The 19379-nt window shown below is 38.5% G+C and overlaps 1 protein-coding gene across 2 annotated transcripts in view; it reads right to left on the minus strand.

Annotated features, from left to right (window-relative positions):
- Positions 1-16196: 16196 nt before the first annotated feature.
- Positions 16197-19379, minus strand: part of brip1 (BRCA1 interacting helicase 1) — a 35848-nt gene continuing 32665 nt past the window's right edge. For both annotated transcript variants that reach the window (XM_058414106.1, XM_058414105.1), the window contains exon 20: positions 16197-19133. In XM_058414106.1, the coding sequence (XP_058270089.1) occupies positions 18256-19133 (878 nt within the window). In that variant the 3' untranslated portion in view covers positions 16197-18255. The remainder of the gene's footprint in view (positions 19134-19379) is intronic.

Consider the following 19379-nt stretch of genomic DNA (forward strand, 5'->3'; position numbering starts at 1 on the left):
GTTGAGTCATTTGTAAGAAGCATGTCTTTGAGCTAAAGTCCTCTATCCTCCGCCACAAAATCTCAGCTGGTAATAAGGTGGGAACATGGGGGAAAACTGTTTTGTTCATTTCAGGATCCAACACTTGTCCAGATTTTTGAAAAACTTTGACCCTTTTTGAAATTTTCCAAGTAAAGTTTAACTTTTAACAACCCCAATTATGCTTGCCTGTAATCCTACCTTAACAGTTGTTTAGTGGCAATGGCTACAGGCAAGGCTTAAGAGCTAAGTCCTGCCAGCTCCTTGGTTGGTTAAATAAGAGGAAGGAGGGAGTCTGTAATGATTTGGCCTGTCCTGTCACATGTCTTTAACCCACTATTTTGGGTGGACTTGGGAAAAGATTGCTCATTGCCTATTAATCTCTTTCTGGAGTACCAATCAAAGTGTAAATTGATACATTCGGCTGACTTGCTACCGTGTTGGGATTAGTTTCACATGACACATAAAAATCAATCAATCAATCAATCAATCAATCAATAAGTCAATCAATCAATCAATCAATGGCTGTATAAAGCTCTTTTTTATTGCCCAGAAATATAGAAATGAGATAAGGCAAACAAATCTTCGGTAACATGATACTCAATAAGTTATTAGATAATTATTGTTAAATATTAGATAATTATATATAAATAACTACTTTTTAATAGCTACTATTTATTTTCTCTTTCTGGTCAACTTCCCAATATCCAGAGTGCCTTGCATGTCTGAGACTCTACAGCTCTGTTTTTTTTTTTAGCTCAGTTTAGCAGCTCGTAGCTAAAAATGCCTCCTGCCACCCAAAATATATGATGTTTGGTCAACTTTCAGTAGTTGGTGGAATTTACGGCAGTTGAACTACATTAGAGTTCAACTGGATCTGGACCAAGATCAGCTTGCTCAGATGGTCTTGGATCAGTTACTCTGGTCCACACCCAAATGCAATTGCTGTGTTCTCGCCGACATAAACAAATTAAAACAAAGAGGAATTATACCAGAGTTAAATTCATATGGACAAAATACCCTATACATGAAAGCACCCTAAGAAATACCTGGATAAGCTAACTGTTCATATGAAGAAAGAGTATGTAGAAGTTCTAGTTGCAAGGAGAGGTTTGTTAGTCCGGTATATTTATAAGCAACATGTGGTTTTCAGTTCAGTTTTGTGACAGAATCGGTGCTACAAACAGGTGGAAGTTGCTTCACAATGTGCCTAGAATCCAAGCAAGTTCCTCATGCCCTCTATATAAAAGATTAAAAATGTACTTTTGACCATTGTTTCACAGCTGTGGAGGAGCCTTCCCTCCCTGCTCCCTCTTTGCATTTGTATTAAAATGAATCGAGAGATTGTGTTTACAGTAGTGGATTCCTCAAGCTGCCCCTGCAGTCTTTTTACTCTCCCACACCCCAGCACTCCTTTAAAGGCATTACTCCTTTACGGAAATGGAAAACCAATTTGTTTAAGCCCGAGGCTTGGATTACGTTTTGCTCACATGAACCAGAACCATCTCGAGAACACAGATATTTGGTTGTAGACCAAAATAACAAACCCTTACCTTCTAGACAAAAAATATGTAAAATGGGGATGGACTACTGGGATGGTCTAGTGAGAGTGTTTTGATAAAACGGAGCAAGTGTGCTTATACAGCCTTAATGTTCCGTGAAAGCTGACGTCCTCCCATTTGTTGACTTTCACCATCCGGATCGTCAATCCCCTCTACTGGTTAAACTGTGTGAGTGCAGAATACGGGACACTTCCATGTGTAATTCAACAACTTTCGATTACAAGGTATGTATGGTCACACAGTGATAGAAAATTTGTATTCAGACACTTCTGGGTTTTTCTGTTGTTTTTTCATATACTTTCATTGCATATATTTAGAATAACTATATTTAGAATATTTAGAAAAGCTTACCACCCAGTTTTCTGATGCAACACACACACGCACGCACACACACACGTAGCCTGAAATTGCACCTAAAATCTATAAGAATTGCAATCATATCAACATGGACCAGAATCTCAAAGAAATATAAAGTCAAAAGTTTTATGTAAATTTGAAGTGAATATAAGCACTGTAAGTATATACAATAACAAAAAACAAACATATCTGATATCCGATATTTTCAATTTACATTAAGAAAATATAAATCTAAATGCAATTCAGGAGACACAGCAGGTTCGAGTCTGGTATCTAGTGTAACTAGTGTAACTCTTGAATATACCCCTCCTGGGAACAGATCAGAACCAGAGCCTGCTCTCAAGTAACCTCAGCCACTTCAAGTGTTTTGCCAGGAGAGTCTGCATTCTGCCTGATAAGTGAAAAGCTCTCAGGATAAGCCATGGAAAAGCAACCACAAAAATCTCTAATACTTTTATTCTAAATCCCAGGATCTCATCTGGTTTCTAATGTTTCACCTGTAACTGATCACCCCTGCATAGGTCAGGTATTAAGTCTGACAAAAACTGTAGTTTTAAGAGTGTTTACCTGGCTAGAGACCTATAGAGCATTGTCTGTTAAATTTATAGAAATAGAATAAATAGAATTAAATAAAATTATCCAGGGTAAACAACAACAGTGTACTCCAACCTCTGCAAGTGTTTCTCTGAGCCTTTATTTTCATATAGAGATGTAGTGTATAGAGCCAGCCCTATCAGGTCCCTTGGTTAGAAATAAAATTCTTTTTGTCGATAGATTAGGGTGTGCTTATACACCTCTAACTAGAAATTACGGCATAGGAGTCTACGGACAACTATCATTACCATACTGCTGAACACTAAGCCTGCAAAGAAAGACAAACAGTGATTCACTCCCTTAATTCAGGTTCCAATAAGTCTTTGCAAGTCATCATCCCTAAGAGCTTAGTTAAAGCTGTCGCAAACTGACAAAGCCTCTTGGCGAGAACAAGTGCCTGCTTTCTCACATCCCTTTATCTCACCTGCCAAGTTTGTCTCATAACTACTTCTATGACCAGACAGTAAATTATGCTAATTTTTATTTATATTTTAGACACAAACTCCTACAGATAAAGCATATCCATAAGGCATATTAGATATTTCCGTGATGGCATGAACAAAGGATATTGAACGCCTTACCCTTTATGAGAATGCAGTTATTTATATTCAAGCTGAATAATGGCTTTAAAAAAAACTCTGACACACTTGCACACCACTGCCAGGAGTATAGCAACAGTTGATGGAAAACAAGATTAGGAACTGATTGTGTCTTCAGTGTCTTAATCATGTCATCTTTCATTACTACTGCACTCGTGGTGTGAAAAGAGGCACGTTTGTGGAGGCGTTATGCAAACAATACTAGGGCGGTAAGCAGGTGAGGTCAGATCATTCAATGAGATTGAAGGATGGTGAATTGTGCTTCCTGTATAACAACTGAGTATTTGTCTGATTCAGTCATCTAATTTGGTGTTGGCAGCATTGTCTGAAAAACAAGTAAAAGACAGTCATCACATAAGGCAAGAATAGAGTTCTCACACAGATTATGCTTGCCCTTTAGGTAATGTGAGAAACAGCAACACATTCCTATTGAGCATAATTACAAATAAAGATTAGTCCTTGACATCTCCCTGGATGATAGATTAAATAAGTATATACAGGTTTCCTCAGAGATATTAAATTACATAAAATTCCATATGAAGTATGGTTAATATGGACTCTATATCATTTAAAATGCCAGCTTTGTTTATAAAAAAAACTGTTAGTGTGGAAGAGTGACAGAGTATGTGAGTGTGCGCACATATGACTGATCCCTCAGATGTTCACCAGCCCTCTGGCATAAACACATAGCAGACAGAGAATCTCCAAATGACACAAACAAACTCTTGATATAATTACCAAATCAAGAAATTGTGTAGACTTTTGGAATGTGGATGTCTGTTTTGAAGGAAGAAAGTGTGCACGGTGCATTAGAGTGCCAGGAAAGAGTTAGTAAGGGAATTTTTCACGGGGATAGTAGGTGCCGGGCTACAGTCTTGATGGCACTGATAGCCGTCTGCCTTGCTAAGATGATGACAAAGGAGATAACAGTACACAGAATTTGGTATATGTAGACCTACAAAATCACTGCCTGGATTTATATTTCTACCACTCTTGACCTTCACCACATAAAGGAGTAATTAAAATAAATAATTTAATGTAAACGAGTAACTAAATGTTTTAGATCATTTGAGCTCTGTCTAACAGACTGTAGACTGTCCAGTAATGATAAGGCAGACTTGGTGAATATTCTCATTACACTTGTGTTTGGGAAGTTGATAGCAGACCAACCCTTTCCAGCACTGTAGTTGACATTTACAGTTTCATGTTTTCCATGCGTTTAACATGCCTGGTTCTAAGTTTTAGAGCACATGAGAATTAGCCAAAGTATTGTATCAGGTGTTTAAAAATAGTAAACAGGAAAATTTGAGCCACTAAGAACCGTTATCCTGTAGCATAAGCACCATACGGACAGCTGCTATTAAAAACTAAACTGAGCAATATTTTTTATTAGATATCTAGTCAGATCAATCTGTAACAAATTAAATATATGGATAGTTTATTTTATTTTCAGGTTAAATACATGCTGTGAATACAACTTATGTGCTGCCACCTCTGGATGTTTTTTCCCGTTTGCCTGTTGTGCGTTTGTCTTTTGTTGTGTTGTTTTATTGTTCTGTTGTCATTGGTTGCATTTTTGCCCTGGTTGCTGGTAGTGGCCGAACTCCAGTGGAGTTTGAGTGCTGGAATTCCTATGGCCTTTATCTTCCATGCACAGAGTATGCCTGCTAGCCTTGGATTAAGTGACTGTAGTAGCACCTGATCGCTTTCAGAGAGAGAGATGTTTGCTGTGCACTGGGCTTTTATCCTGAATTTGCGCTGATTAATAAACTTGTTCTGGGTGGGCTCGAGGCTGCTTGTTCCTCAGTGCCACAAGATGCCATTTCTCTCCTTGTGTAGCACCTAGAAATGCATGTTATAGGTTTTGCATTATGCTACTATGCTAATCGTTGTGACTGTGACCAGTTAGGCCACCGTGGTTTGATCTCAGTGACAGCTTTCATTTTTTTAATAAGCATTTTTGTCCTTGTGGTTTATTTTAATTGAAAAGTGACCATGGATATAAGCCGTAGCATGCCATATAAAATTAGCAAATCAATAAACTTCTTACTGCATGTGCACAATACTCATGTTTTCATGAATGTCCATATACATTACAGATGAGCTCATTTAATGACCACTGTCCCTGTCATGCACAAACACTTGTGCGAAGTGACTCCAAACTGGTGTATACACTGCTATGACAAAGTGGTAGCTTTTGTTGTGAGGTTCACCAACCACACACACACCCCTTTACACCACCCCCCCCCTTCTCTGGAGGGGAACCAAAGTTAAGAGAAGGACCGTCACCCGCCAATCACCAAGCTCTCCTATCCAAAGTAATTTGAGTAAATTTTCATGAAAAGCTGAGACATTCCTTTATCTCACTATCTCCCCCAGGCTGTAGGCCTGCAATGCACTGGCACGCCATCTGATGCAGCTGGAATGCAGAGATACAGTGAAGTATCAGAGTGCCAACATTGTCTTTCACAACAGGATCATCAGAAAGATGGGTAAGGAATTCCAAAAATTTCAGAGAGTCACATTCCAGGGTGCACAAATACAAAGGTATATATATATATATATATATATATATATATATATATATATATATATGGGGTAGAACTATGTGGTAGAATAGTGTCAAAGCAGATGTGTGGTAGTGCAAACAAAGAGACAAACAGAAAGAGAGTTATTATTACAGATTAATTCGTAATATTCACAGTAATATTATTCAGTCCCCACCAACATAAAGCTTTCCTACTCTATAATTAAGCTTTAAGGGAATTAAGATGAGCCTTATACATCCTAACGGCTGAAATAATATGTATCCACTGAGTTAGCAAGCACTTCTGTACCACACAGGCGGGAGCAGAGCTTGACTGATACTGGATTAGCTGACATCCTGGGTAAGTATCCAAACCTTTGTTGATTGAATAATGCATGTTGAATAATGCAAGCTGAAATGAATTAAGAACCAAAGTGTGAGAACGGAAGAGTAGCTGTTTAATTATTGTTACATATGACAAGAGGCCAAGGGATGTCTCCTGCTTAAATCAACTGCATGAATCTACTGTACAGAACAGGTGCTGACAGAGTTACTACAACAGAAAGAGACTCATTCCAAACTACACTTCAGAGGGTATAACAGTAAAAAGTATAACACAAAAAGTCACTAAAAAGGTCCAAGATACCAAGTCACTAATCATTTATTTCCATGACTAGTATGACACTGGCAGCTACTGAAGTTGCTGAAAAATATTACTGACAGGAAGGCACTTCATGTATTCCCTTCTTTTTTTTTTCTGGAAATGCCAACAATCTAGTAATGCAAATGGACATTCTGAAAAAACAGACCCGCCCTTAACAACAAACAAACAAACAAACACACACACACACTCACACTTGGCTTAAGACCACCACATTAGCCTCAACTCCAAGTCAATACATCACTGTAGTCCCTGTGTACTCCTCCCTTGTTTACACTTCAGATTAGTCTCATAGCCTGTGCCTGTGTTTGTCTGTGTGTACTGTGTATTTGTGTGTGTGCTCACTGTGTGCATAAGGACAAGAGAGAGCAGAGCTCATTTGTCAAGTGACAGCATGTGTGAGAGGGGAATCCCTGAGCTTTATTTTTGCCTTAGAGGTAACACCCATACAGCTATTGGCAGATAGTATTAGCGGCACCAAATTCTCGACATAAAGCAATGCCCATTACTCTTGATGTTAGCCAGATAAATATTGACTAGTGGTAATATAAATCATCCATTAGGGTGCACACAGGAGCAGGGCTAACAACCAAAGGCTTATAACAGACACAGAGCTATGGAGGAGGACACAGCATTGCATGACTTACTATCATTTGTATTCTTTTGTCACAAGGGAAACAATGTGAATTTACAGACAGAAATCAAAGTCAAGCTATCATGAATTCTTGCAGAAAAATTTAAATTAATGTCACCTCTGCTTTACAAATAAATGTTGCAGGAAAGTGTCTTTATGCTGTTCTGTGTTAACTTTTTAAAAACTATGCCCCACTTCTTTGAGCAAAACGGAGGAAAATTAAGCTCCACCAGATTGCACAGGCCTAGTCAAGTACTCTCACACATCATTGTGTGTTGACAGGTTGTTGTTGGTTCCCACTTGCTTGTGTTACTACTACTTAGTCTCCTAGGAAACCATGTTGTTGTAGGCACTCCATTAGTTTTTGCGTGTCTGAAGTGTGTGCTTTCCTGCACTTTCTAAACACACAAAAACATCTCCATAATCTTCCCGACACTTCAAAATGCGAGAACCCTCCAAAGCTGAACACAGTGCCTTTCTGCTCAAATAAATCTTTTTTTCTCCTTCAATGGAGCCTATGAGGCAGACTCAGAGAAAACATCAGAAATAAATCAAACACAAAGGAGAGATTTTTGCCTGTATTTGTATTGCTGATTGCCACCACCTAGATGAAAGTTTGAACAGCTATGCAAAGCTGGTGCTAGAAGACACTGGGCTCATTTGCAAAAATGGCATTCACTCACCATCAAGCAAATGTTTGAAAGGGCCTTGGAGGTTGTAAACAGGCAGTCATTTCCATCTGCTGATGAAGGCCCAGTGGTGGATGCATACAGGCAGATGCGCTGGTAAACAGCACCCACTACCTCCTTAAAGACAAACTGCGTTAATGAAGTAAAAGTGGTAGGAGTGTTCGGACCATTGATGCTCAACAAATAGGACATGAAAGACAGCAATAGGAGAGGACTGGTTCTCCAAAATATGAGTATTTAGTTTTGGTATTGTAACATAATCAGCACACACTACCATATTACCTATTTATGGCATAACTGGACAAATAACTGGAAGCAGAAACCTCATGGTCAAAAGTGGGTCACAAATGAATTAAGAGACACTAATAATACCGTTTGATATTAATGTTGAAGTAATGAGATCTGATTCATCTTGCCATTCTCAACACTTGACACTCAACAGGAAGCCATTCCCTGCAACTCATCTCACCATTTGTGGATGAACCATATAAATATAACTGTACTGCATAGGGTTAAATGGTTCACCTGGTCTGTGTTATTGTCATGTACCTCCCACAGTGTTCTGAGTAGGTGCTTCATTCACAGTTGGTTAAGACACCCTTAAAGAACCTTTTGTATCTCTGTCAATAATCCTGTTTGCCTTGTCATTATTGCCAGCTTTAATGCGTCCAGCAAACAAAGCTTTACAGAGATGCTCAGCTCCCTGGCGCTTCAGGATCTACAGCATGGCAATTATCGACATGTTCTCTCCTCTTGTGGCAATCCATCATCTCCTCAAAACCCTGTTTAACAGTACAACTGCAAACACTATGAAGGAATCTAAAGACTGTAAGGGCTAAAATGACTTTGTAATCATTAGTGTCACTGAGCTCAAGAAAGTCCCGATTCTCATGAAGAAAATTCTGAGCAAGAGAGATGACGGTTATCTTGCCGTGACTTTGTCATGCAGTAACAGAAGACAGACATTCAGGATGATATTGAAAAGCTGATAAATGTAATATGACATAGAAACTTATTCACACATACAATATTTTTCTCAAAAAGAGAATATAGCTCAGGGTGAGAAGTTCTTGTAAATGCAGCATACCAAAAATATACCTATCTTTCTGGTAAAGAGATGACACTGGCACTTGACAGAGAAAGATTTTTACACTGGAGAATACTGACATCTCCTGGCTGCTAGTTCAGAACTTCACGAATCCAAACATTATTTATATAAAAATCAAAATGAAAAATGTATAATGATTTACATTCATAACCAAGACTTAGAATTTATGAAGCAATAAATCATAGTAAGTGACATACTTCATAAAAATTAGAATAACATTATATCATCTGGGATAAAGACATGTGTTTGGGTATCAAGTTTCAACACAAATAAAGGAAGAAGGATGGGATAATGTTTACATCACTCCTTACAAATACGCTTATTAACAAAGCTAGGCACAGCACCTTCCTGTCAGATCAAAAAACGATGGTGTGTTGGCTGTGATTGGAAACGAACTGGGAGAAAGCAAACATGGATCAGCAGAGCAACAGAAGAGCACAATACATCAAAGCAGCACTTTAATGTGACACCTGCTGTGCAGGACTGCAGCTCTTTGTGCTTGCACTAAGACACACAGAGGCACAAAGGTGCAGCAGTCCCCGGTTTGCTTTTGTGACTGACCGGTGGCTGTTTGCTTTTGAGGTGTTCTCCTGGTTTGCCAGTGATGCTCCTATTGTCAGGCAGCCTGCAGGTATTATGCACTGACACGAAGAGGAAGGGAGGGGAGCTGCGGATGCGTGAGTGGGTCTGGAATCCTGCCAGCTGAGCTTCTCAATGCTGAGAGACACCTGTCCTGACACCTCCCTCTGCTCTTTTACATAGGTAATCCTTTGCTTGGCAGAGCACACAAAACCCCAGTGCAGGCCTCCTTTGACGGCCTAAGTGCCTTTCATCCTTTTTGGAAAATGATAACGCATAATATTTTCAGTTTCTAAGGCTTAACCACTTATGGACAAAAGAAATTAGGCTCTAGGGTGTTCTGACACCATTTTGTTTTTGGTGTGATCCAGGTGAGAAGCCTGCACAAGTCATAAAGCTTCATTACAGAGCTCTACAGACGTATCACATTTCATATTTTTAGAGCTCCAAAGTCACATAACTGGTCATAACCAAACCCCCAATCTCACAAATTCTCATGGTGTTTGTGTGTGAGTATTAAAAATGAGCAATTTATGCAAAATTACTATTTTGAATTTTTTAGGCATCATGCAAATATCCGAACTGCTCTCAACACACGTATAAAATGACATGTATGCCACAACACAAGCGTTTATCAAGACTTTATCCTCTGCAATATGAAAGAGGTTCTGCTTTAGATAGTATGAGCTGGAAATAAAGTTTTATCAAGCATAAATTTGACCCTGTTTGCCATTTAGAAAAACAGGCTTTATTGTCAAATGTGCCCATACAGTACAGTGAAGCTGTCTTTTCTTACACCATCTCTGCTAGAGATAGACTGTATAACACTGATGACCTATATCTTTGGGGTCATCCACAATATACAGTCTCTAGGGCAAAGAGGGGTAAGGGCCTTCTGATCAATTACTCTGAACCTTAACCTCTGTCACCTTTTAAAGTTAAACGTCCAAGTCAAACCTTTGTGGCCAGAAGAATCTCGGATTGTACAGATACAGAGAAAAATTATTTTATGGCAGTGAGTCATTTGCACATTTACTTTGATACAAAGCTAAAATCACTGCATAACTGAGGTACTAGCAGTAAGACACCCATGTTATGCCGACAATAATAGGAGATATTTGTTTTTGGAAAACTGGCACATAAAAACAAACTGTCAAACCCTCTAGACACGTGAATCATGTGATCAGTATTTTCCAAGTATTACATTTTTGACACTAAAATATCAAATGTTCATAAATATGAACTCATCTCTAATAAGAAAAAAACTGAGCACTGACAAAGGACACAAATACAAATACGTACATGGAAAAAGATGAGCTATCACTTAAGAATACAACTGAAAACTGCACCGAGTAGATGTGTTAAGAAGAATAACCCAGAATATATACACAGCAGTGACTGACACAATCATAACAAGACAACACCCAGTAAGATGCCACACATCAGTGTCACTGCTGTGCTAAGAATGGTTCATCACGTAAATAATATTTGCTCAAGAGTAATCCATTTTCACTGACAATAGGATAAAAGAGGCTGACAAATTGTGCATAGCAACCTCTTTAAAAACATTTAAAAACTTTATATTGTAAGTGTACCTTTATAAATTGGGCATGATAAAGTGTGACTCACAATGGTTCATCCAAAATGAAATATTTGAAATGAATATTTAAAGCTCTCTAAAAAATTTTTAGCCTTCCACCCATGCAATGGTATAATTATGAAAATGTAGCTCAATTTCAAAGACAAAGCCATCGTGAGTGTGTCGTACTGAACACAGAAGATAGGATTAAAGTAGCTGAAAAGGTTCTAAATAAACAGTAGATTTTCCCATGTCAGGCTAAGATTGCTTGTAGCACACATGGTGATGAGGCAAGGACTACACAAAGTTGGTTTCCTCACGAAACCCAGGCTATGGGGGATTGTCATTCAATATTTGCTGAGTTAAGGAGAGAGTGTGTTTGAGTGAGTGAGTGAGTGAGTGAGAGGTAGGGAGGGAGAATGTGTGTATTCTGTTCTGAGCTGTCTCAGCCTGCACATTAAGGCAGATGTCTGTCAGCAGGGCTCATTTGCTTAAACAAACTGCTATGGCACTTCACATGTGGCCCCATTCATTAGTATGGCACTTGAAGCTCTGCATGTTTTGACATACCATGTCTCAGCACTTCTAATATTTACATAAGCAGGGACCACCTACAGTCTCGAGGGCATAGGCACCTTTCGTCCCTAGTATTGCCAAAGCTTGCTATTTTACTTCCTTTCCTTATTGACTTGCAAGCTGTGACGCATACTCAGGGAAGGGAGGAGTCAGTTCTGTATAAAACGAAGAGAGGTTTTCTCTCTTCTACAAGCAGCATATGTTTTACAACAAGGCCAATTAACCAGAAAAGCAGACAGTTTTCACTGTCCTTCTAGCCTTCTTCATGCGTAAGTGTTCTTAACACATGTCTAGACAAGCAACATCAGTTTCTGTTAAAATGTATACATCAAGCTGGTAGGAGAACTGTATACATAACAGAAATAAGCCAAAGTAAATCTCAGATTACACCATCAACAAGGTCAGGTATATATGAAGCACATATTGTATTCATGTATTATGGGGTATTATGGGAGAGATTCAGCATGTTAATACATATCTGACTTTACTGTAGTTCTCTGGATATTGTAATAAATAGATTCTTGGAAATAATTGTTAATTCAAAAGTTAAATGGCAATATGCTCTAACAAAAGCACAAAGAAGAACATGAAAAGCATGCAGATTATACTTATTACTATTATACTTATATACTTTATTCTTATTAAATATAAAAAGAGCAATTGTTCCACTGGTGGTCCAGCAGCAGGATCCCGCATTTTCATTGCCGCGGTCTGGGTTTGATTCATGGGCAAGGTACAAACACAGCCACTGAGGAGTTAACTCTCAGTGCCAGTCCCATGCCCGGATAAAACAGGAGGGTTGCGTCAGGAAGGGCATCCAGCGTAAAACCTGTGCCAAATCAAATATGCGGACCAGAAGATCTGCTGTGGCGACCCCAAACAGGGAGCAGTCGAAAGAGCAACAACAACATATATAAAATAGCAATGGCCTAGGTAAAAAAAATATGCAACCCCATTACAGTTTAACAAGCTTGTCTGGAAGAACCACTTCTACAATTCTTGATTTATGCTACAGCTCAAGAAATTCCAGTCTGATACCTGGGGAACAGGAAAGAATCCCAAAGGAACCCAGTTATTTAGCACCTTACATGGGAGGGACTGTTCTTTCTTCCAGTAGAAGCCATAACCGAGGCTTAATGCAGCCAGCAGTCTGCCAGGCAAATAGCTCAACTAATCCTAGCTACATTCAGAACTGCACTGTGGCAGCAAGGGCAGAGACGTGAACTGCTGGAAATCTCCATTCAGTGCTCCTAGAAATCAGTAGCACATGTGACACAGTGCACAGTTTTAAAGGCACTTTTATCTCATGGGAAAAAGTTAAGCACTGGCCATGCATTTGATATAATCACCTGAAGAGAGAGCTAATGTGACACACACACACACACACACACTCCGGGACAAATGAGCAGCATCCACCAGTAGCAGTGGCTAACACTGGCACTCTAACATTACTAAGAAGGAAGATTTGCCGTTTGCAATTGCTGATCTGAAATCTGATAACCTGATTAGCTCTGCTGGGAGGTATCCTTGGTGTTTGAGGTAATCAGGAAAAGAACAATATTACTCCATTGTAACTGTATCATTGTAAATGTGTTCTCAAGTAAAGACTAGAATAACAGACACAATAGATATTTTATGTATTGACAAAAAAGTCATATTTTCTGCATGACATGATCATGTTATGTGTATGCTAGATTTGTAAACGGTATGATTGAGAGAATGTAGTTAATGGGCAAGAGAACATGCCAGTCCCTTCAGTGCGTGTGTTTATGTGTTCGATAATGTAAATGTAATAATGTATATAATTACATTAAATATATTTGACTGCCATTACTAAAAGCAAAAAAAAAATACATACACTTGCACACATTTAAATAACTGTTAATAAATCAATGAGATCAGTTGGAAATAATTCAACGCAAAATTTTACATTTTAACCATTGCTTCAATACAGACACCAGGTGATCATGTAATACCTTTAATTAACCTGAAATTAGGCATCCTGTTGCTAAAATAATAACTTCAAATAACTTTTTATTTTTTTGTGTATTTTTTTTCACAAAAATACTTCTAACATAAAACGTGACAGTAAAACTACCTGGTCAAGAGCAGGTTCCTTAGGGTGATGAACCTCTGCTGCCATGATGACAGCACAATCAGCATGGTCAGACACACAACCCTGACACTGCAGCACCTGGGTCACTGAACACTTGGCCTTGTTCCATATTGCATTGTACGAACACAAGTCTTTTGTTTATGTAGGTTTGTATGCACACAGTGAGCAAACAGAAGAGGAAAAAGAGAGTAGGGGAAAACATGAGATGACACATTTAAGTCCCATTTCTGCAGAAATATCTAAACAGAAAACACTAGTTGCGTCAAAAGATCAGAGACTCTTAAGCAGTGGGCCGCTCAATAGGGTACAAAATGAACACACACAACAGTCCTTTAGAGAGTGTGTTTTTCAGACATTTTAGTGGCCTCGACAACAAGTATTCTTAGGAGGCATAAAAGGATGATGTAACCGATTTAACAAAAGCAGTTTCTACCAATGTTTCGATACATTTAAGAACAAAATCATACAAGATGATACACGTTGATTTGTATTTTTCATTACGTTAAAATGAACACTCAATCATTCAGACCATCTTTAAACGAGTCAGCTCACCTTTTTTATTCTCAGGCAGGTAGGGCTGAAGGGAACAGCGCAGGGTCTGTAAAGCTAAGCTGTTCTGGACCATTAGTAGTGAATTTCCTTTACTTTGAGTGGCTTTTGAGGGACTACATGGACATTGTGGCGTCTCACCCAACTGCTTCAAGCTCTCCACTAACTTGGAAACTTCTACTTGTTCACACTCTGCACTCTGTACTACACCTAAGGAGACAAAAACACTTAAGTCTATCAAATTTATAAATTTTTCTATCAGATAAAAAACATGCATATACTGCTGCCTAATGTAATTTATATGTACCTATTATGCAGCTAAAGACTAATAGCTAAAGGCTTGTGCTTGTAAACCTCTATACTATATAGAGCATGTAACTTAAAGGTTATATAATATCTGTATTAATAGAAATTTGGTAAAATTGGATAAAAAAGGGTGTAAATATACATTAATTGAGTACTTTATTAGGAATATTATACTACTACTGGGTAGGGCCTTCCTTTGCTTTTAAAACAGCCTCACTTGTTCATGGCCTGGATTCTATAAGATGTTAGAAACATTCCTTTGAGATTCTGGTCCATGTTGTTGGAATGAAAACCTGCATTCATACAGGCCTTTGTGGATAAAATTGGACACTTCTTTAGAACATGGCACCTTTGGTGGCAGACCACCTCATTTTGTACATGAGCAAATTTTTTTAAAAAGATTTACTTCAATTAAATTAAAGTAAAAAACACCTAATATTTGGTTGTACATCTATTGTAACTGCAACATGTGATTTGGGTCATTATCTTGCTGCATGATAAAGTTCCCCCCAATTAGACTGGACGCATTTTTCTGTAAATCGACAGACAAAGACTTCTGAATTCATTCTGCAGCTACCATCATGAGCTACATCAGTGAAGATTAATAAGCCTGTTCCAGAAGCATCCATGCAAGCCCAATCCATGATGCTAGTCCCATCATGCTTGACTGATGACTTTGTAAGTTTTGTATCATGAGCAGATCCTTTCTTTCTCCACACTTTGGCCTTTCCATCACTTTGCTAGAAGATTTGGTTTTGGTTCCACAGCTTTTATGGCTAATCTCTGTATTTCTTTGAAATTTCCAATCTTTCCTTCTGATCCTTACTGCTGACGAGTGAAATTCATCTTGTGGAATGCCCTTTATATCTTGTGATATCTTTACACCTTCATTGAGAAGGTGCTCAGTAAAGTAATGAATGTTGTTTATGGGTTTTTCCTCACAGCTCTCACAACAGTTATAGTTAAACTAACCTTGAGCTAAGGGAAGAAGCTCCATCTGGCATAAACCACAGTGAAGTCCTTTCATACATGGTGAACCACTGGAAAACTGCTGGAAAAGAAAAGCACTTGTCCCTAGGGTCAAACATGGAAAAATCTTAGCACTTCCACTAGACTGACATTTACCTTCTGTCTTTTGTCAGGCTTGATTATAGAGGTTTTATTCTTTCCCACCATATTTATCATCCTTCTTTTCCTTACACATGACCTTTGAACTCTGATCTCTGTGAATTTGACAATATAAAATGTAACTTCAAAATAAATATATATTTTTCTTCAATATTGTTGACACCATTCATTCATTTAAAGAGGTATATGAGAAACATTTTCTTACCTCTCTGATAAACACTTGAGACATCACTCAATTCTTCAGTTTGATGAGGAGAACTGTTCCTCTCATTACACACAGTCAAATGTCTCTGACTTTTTCTACTATATGGCTCTGGAGTCATCATTTCAAAGCTCATTGCAGGTTGACCTTCAGCATGGCAGTCGTTTGCTGTGGGTTTAGCACATCTTGTGCGCTTTATTCCTGCTCTCCTTGTTGTTCTTCTCACTGTCAGTGCTGTATTCTTTGATTTAGTATTACCATACTGCAGACAGAAAACTGAGCTGCTTTGACACTCAGAATCCTCTATACTCTCTGCTTTCAGCACCATTGCTACTTGGGCCTTTGTGGTAACTGCATCCCTGTTTTGAGGTCTAATGTCCTGCACTAGGTGTAAAGCAGGAGTCTGGGCTGGGCTTTTTGAAGATTGTGATGCCTTGTGACAACTCTCTCGCTTTCTGTGTTTGCAGACTTTCTCTTTCTTCCTCTCCACTGCACTGGGACCTACCAAACCAAGTAGAACTTATAACAACCTCATGCAGACGCTGTCATCTCGTTCCTAGTATTTAGGAACATACTTCCAAAGTACCAAATATCTAAATTGACTGAATTTATGTAATCAAATATGAAAATAACTACACATTCTAAAGGCTTCATATTGAGCTCTGCTTAACAGACATTGTCTATTGCTGTGGCTGACGTAACCTAAAGGTGAGGCTAAATAATACTTACACCAGAAAGCCACATTCAGTAGACCATCAACAAATAGTAACATTAATTTATGCTGGACTTATGGCCTTATTTTTAGTCATGGATGAAACTTTGTTTATAAGGGTGACATTATCAGGTACTGTTTATAAAAAGGCAACCAGTAAATGCTTAGGAGCATTCAGCTGCATGTTACCTTTTAAATAAAATATATCTTATGACAAGTTGATGCAAATTGATGGTGTGCAAATAAAATAATTAAAAATATTACAATTTTTAGATTGAAAAAAATTGTCAAATAGCTAAAAACGTTTTATAAAATGGATATAGATATTGGTAGTAGACTGTAATACCAATTAATAAGACATCTATTGAGGGATAAATATATTCTCTGGCTGTGGCAGAGACTAGCCATGTGGTCGGCCTTACATGGGTGCAGACAGCTTATTAGAATATCTTGAACAGCCAATTCCCACATTCCTCCCTCGCACAAGATAGCATTGATACTAATGGAGCAGCCGCCATTCTCGCAATGCAATTACTTGGCACTTGGCACAACACAGATGAAGAGGGATGAGCTTTAATTGAAAAGCATTCCCTCCCATTCCCTCCATAGCCCCCACATTAACAATATCACTGCCTAAAGCCATCTAATGAGACTATTCTTGACATCATTTAACATCTCCTCTGCCAAAACTTAAGAATTTGCCAGACAAAATTATACTCTAGAGTCAGGCAAGGGCTCCAATAATGTTAATGAGGCACAATGATTTATTGCTTAGAATAAAAGGTGGTCAGGCAAAGGTTCTGGGTAAAAATGGCTTAAGAAAAACATTCTTTATTTATGCTTATATTAAGGACAAAATAAGTAAAAATCAACAATAATTGAGCTGAAGCTGATTTCAGACAATGGTCAATTGTGGAAAACATCATATGTCTGTATTTATTTTTTTGTCATGCACATTCCTTGGATTCAAAATTAAAACATTCACTTCCATTAAAAACAAGGGGAAAATGGCCTTCTATCTTCTTCCATACCACACCCATTCAAATCCAATGCCAGAGAGACAACAAAGGAAAAGAAACTCTAGTTTTAAGAACAAGCTCTTAAAGCGATTCACCTTAGGGCCAGAGGTGAAGTTACTCTACACTGATTTCCATCACCAAGAGCCCAAACCACAGATTATCTGAAATCTGTAAATTTACTTCAATATGAAGAATCTGCATAGAAAAAAATAGACTGCTCAGGGCTTTAACAACATTATATGCACCAGAATAGAAAAAGAGCTTTCTGTGGTCAATTATCATCCTTGCTTGTCTTCCTGACTAGCTACACAACTTCAGCCTTATTTATATTCAAAGTACACACAATAAAAAAATTTTACAGGCCTGTAATATTTGTAAAAAAAAAGAAAAAAAAGAAAAAAGAAATAATCAAAACCCTTTCAGCCATGAGAAATAAACTGCAAAAGAAACCTTTCAGTTCCATCTGTTCCACTTCAGACCCACTCTCTAAAATAAGCCCCAAAAAGTCTTCCTGTTTTGAGGCTTAGGGAAATGTGCTTGACACTCATTTTAACACAGTTCAAAAGAAATCGCAGGATTGTGTTAAAATCAGCTCTGCAATTTAACCCTGTGTGTTTGCAGTCCCAAAGTACTGACACCAATGCCAGATATAATATAATCAACCCACCATTTTCAGTAAGATATATTTATTATTTGGTACAGCTTTATATTTATTTACCATTAAGAAATGTTACTATTATTCAGTCATCAATTTCAATGACCTGTGGCTGACTCCCCTGAGAGACATATAGGTCGTGAGTGATTTTACCTGCTTCTCTACTTGATGCTTTCTGCCTGGACCTGGAGAGCCTACGTGACTTGATGCTGCTATTTTGTTGCTGCTGTGTAGCCCTGTCCTCACTGCCTGTACTACAGCTCCCCACTCCCTTCTCTGATACACTCTCAGACAACACGCAGTCTCTGTTATTAGAAACATAGTCTCTTTCAGGAAACACAACAGCTCCTTTAAGATCACTAGAGCCAGCACAGGTCAATTGGCCCTTCTCAGATGTGAACAACACCACCTCAGGCTGTAGTCTGTCAGCCATCTTTGCGACGGGGCAAAGAAGCTGTTCCATCTGAAGAGGAGTGTCCTCTGTAGCTGACTTAACCAACTCCTCATTGTCCTCTACAGATGCTGTGGCAGACTCTTCATCTTCTTCCTCAAACAGCTCTGGGGTATAGAAGATACTCTGGTCTTCCTCTTCGGCATCTTCAGGTCCTGCTTCATTTGTTTCCTGATTGGAAACAGAGCATGTCTTTACAGGTGATAGGGCTGGTGGCTCAAGAGGAGGGTCAGGTGGAATCTCATTTGATTTGTTCTCAGGAACAACTTCATTCTGATCTTTCATGGCCAGATCGTGTGCAGAAACTGTGTCCTTATTACTGACTGCTGATACTACACCCTGGTTTAGGTCCTTCTTGGAGTCTTTAGATTGGAAGATAGGAGTCCTGAATCGAGAACTGGCTGGTGTGGAGGTGAACAAGGTGGCCATTGTTTGTGATTTTGACATGATTTTAGGCACGTCACACTGAGGAATTAGTGATTCTGACTGATGCTGTGAAGGCTTCTGGTCACCTAACCAAAAATAACAACAAAATATAAGCCTTAAACACTTGCTGTAAACTCAATAAACAGCAAATACACAAACATTTGTATATTAAAAAAAAAACTCAAGTGAAACGGTAAATGAAAGAACTTGTGGCTGTCTTGCCAGCAGAACCACACAAACAGAGAAGTGATACATTTTTGGCTTCGTTGAGTGTGTGAATACCACAGAAGCTTGGGGAAGGCAATTAACCAGACTTACATTTTACTTTATTG

This window comes from Hemibagrus wyckioides, linkage group LG17 (genome assembly GCF_019097595.1).
Source record: "Hemibagrus wyckioides isolate EC202008001 linkage group LG17, SWU_Hwy_1.0, whole genome shotgun sequence".
Classification (NCBI taxonomy): Eukaryota; Metazoa; Chordata; class Actinopteri; order Siluriformes; family Bagridae; genus Hemibagrus; species Hemibagrus wyckioides.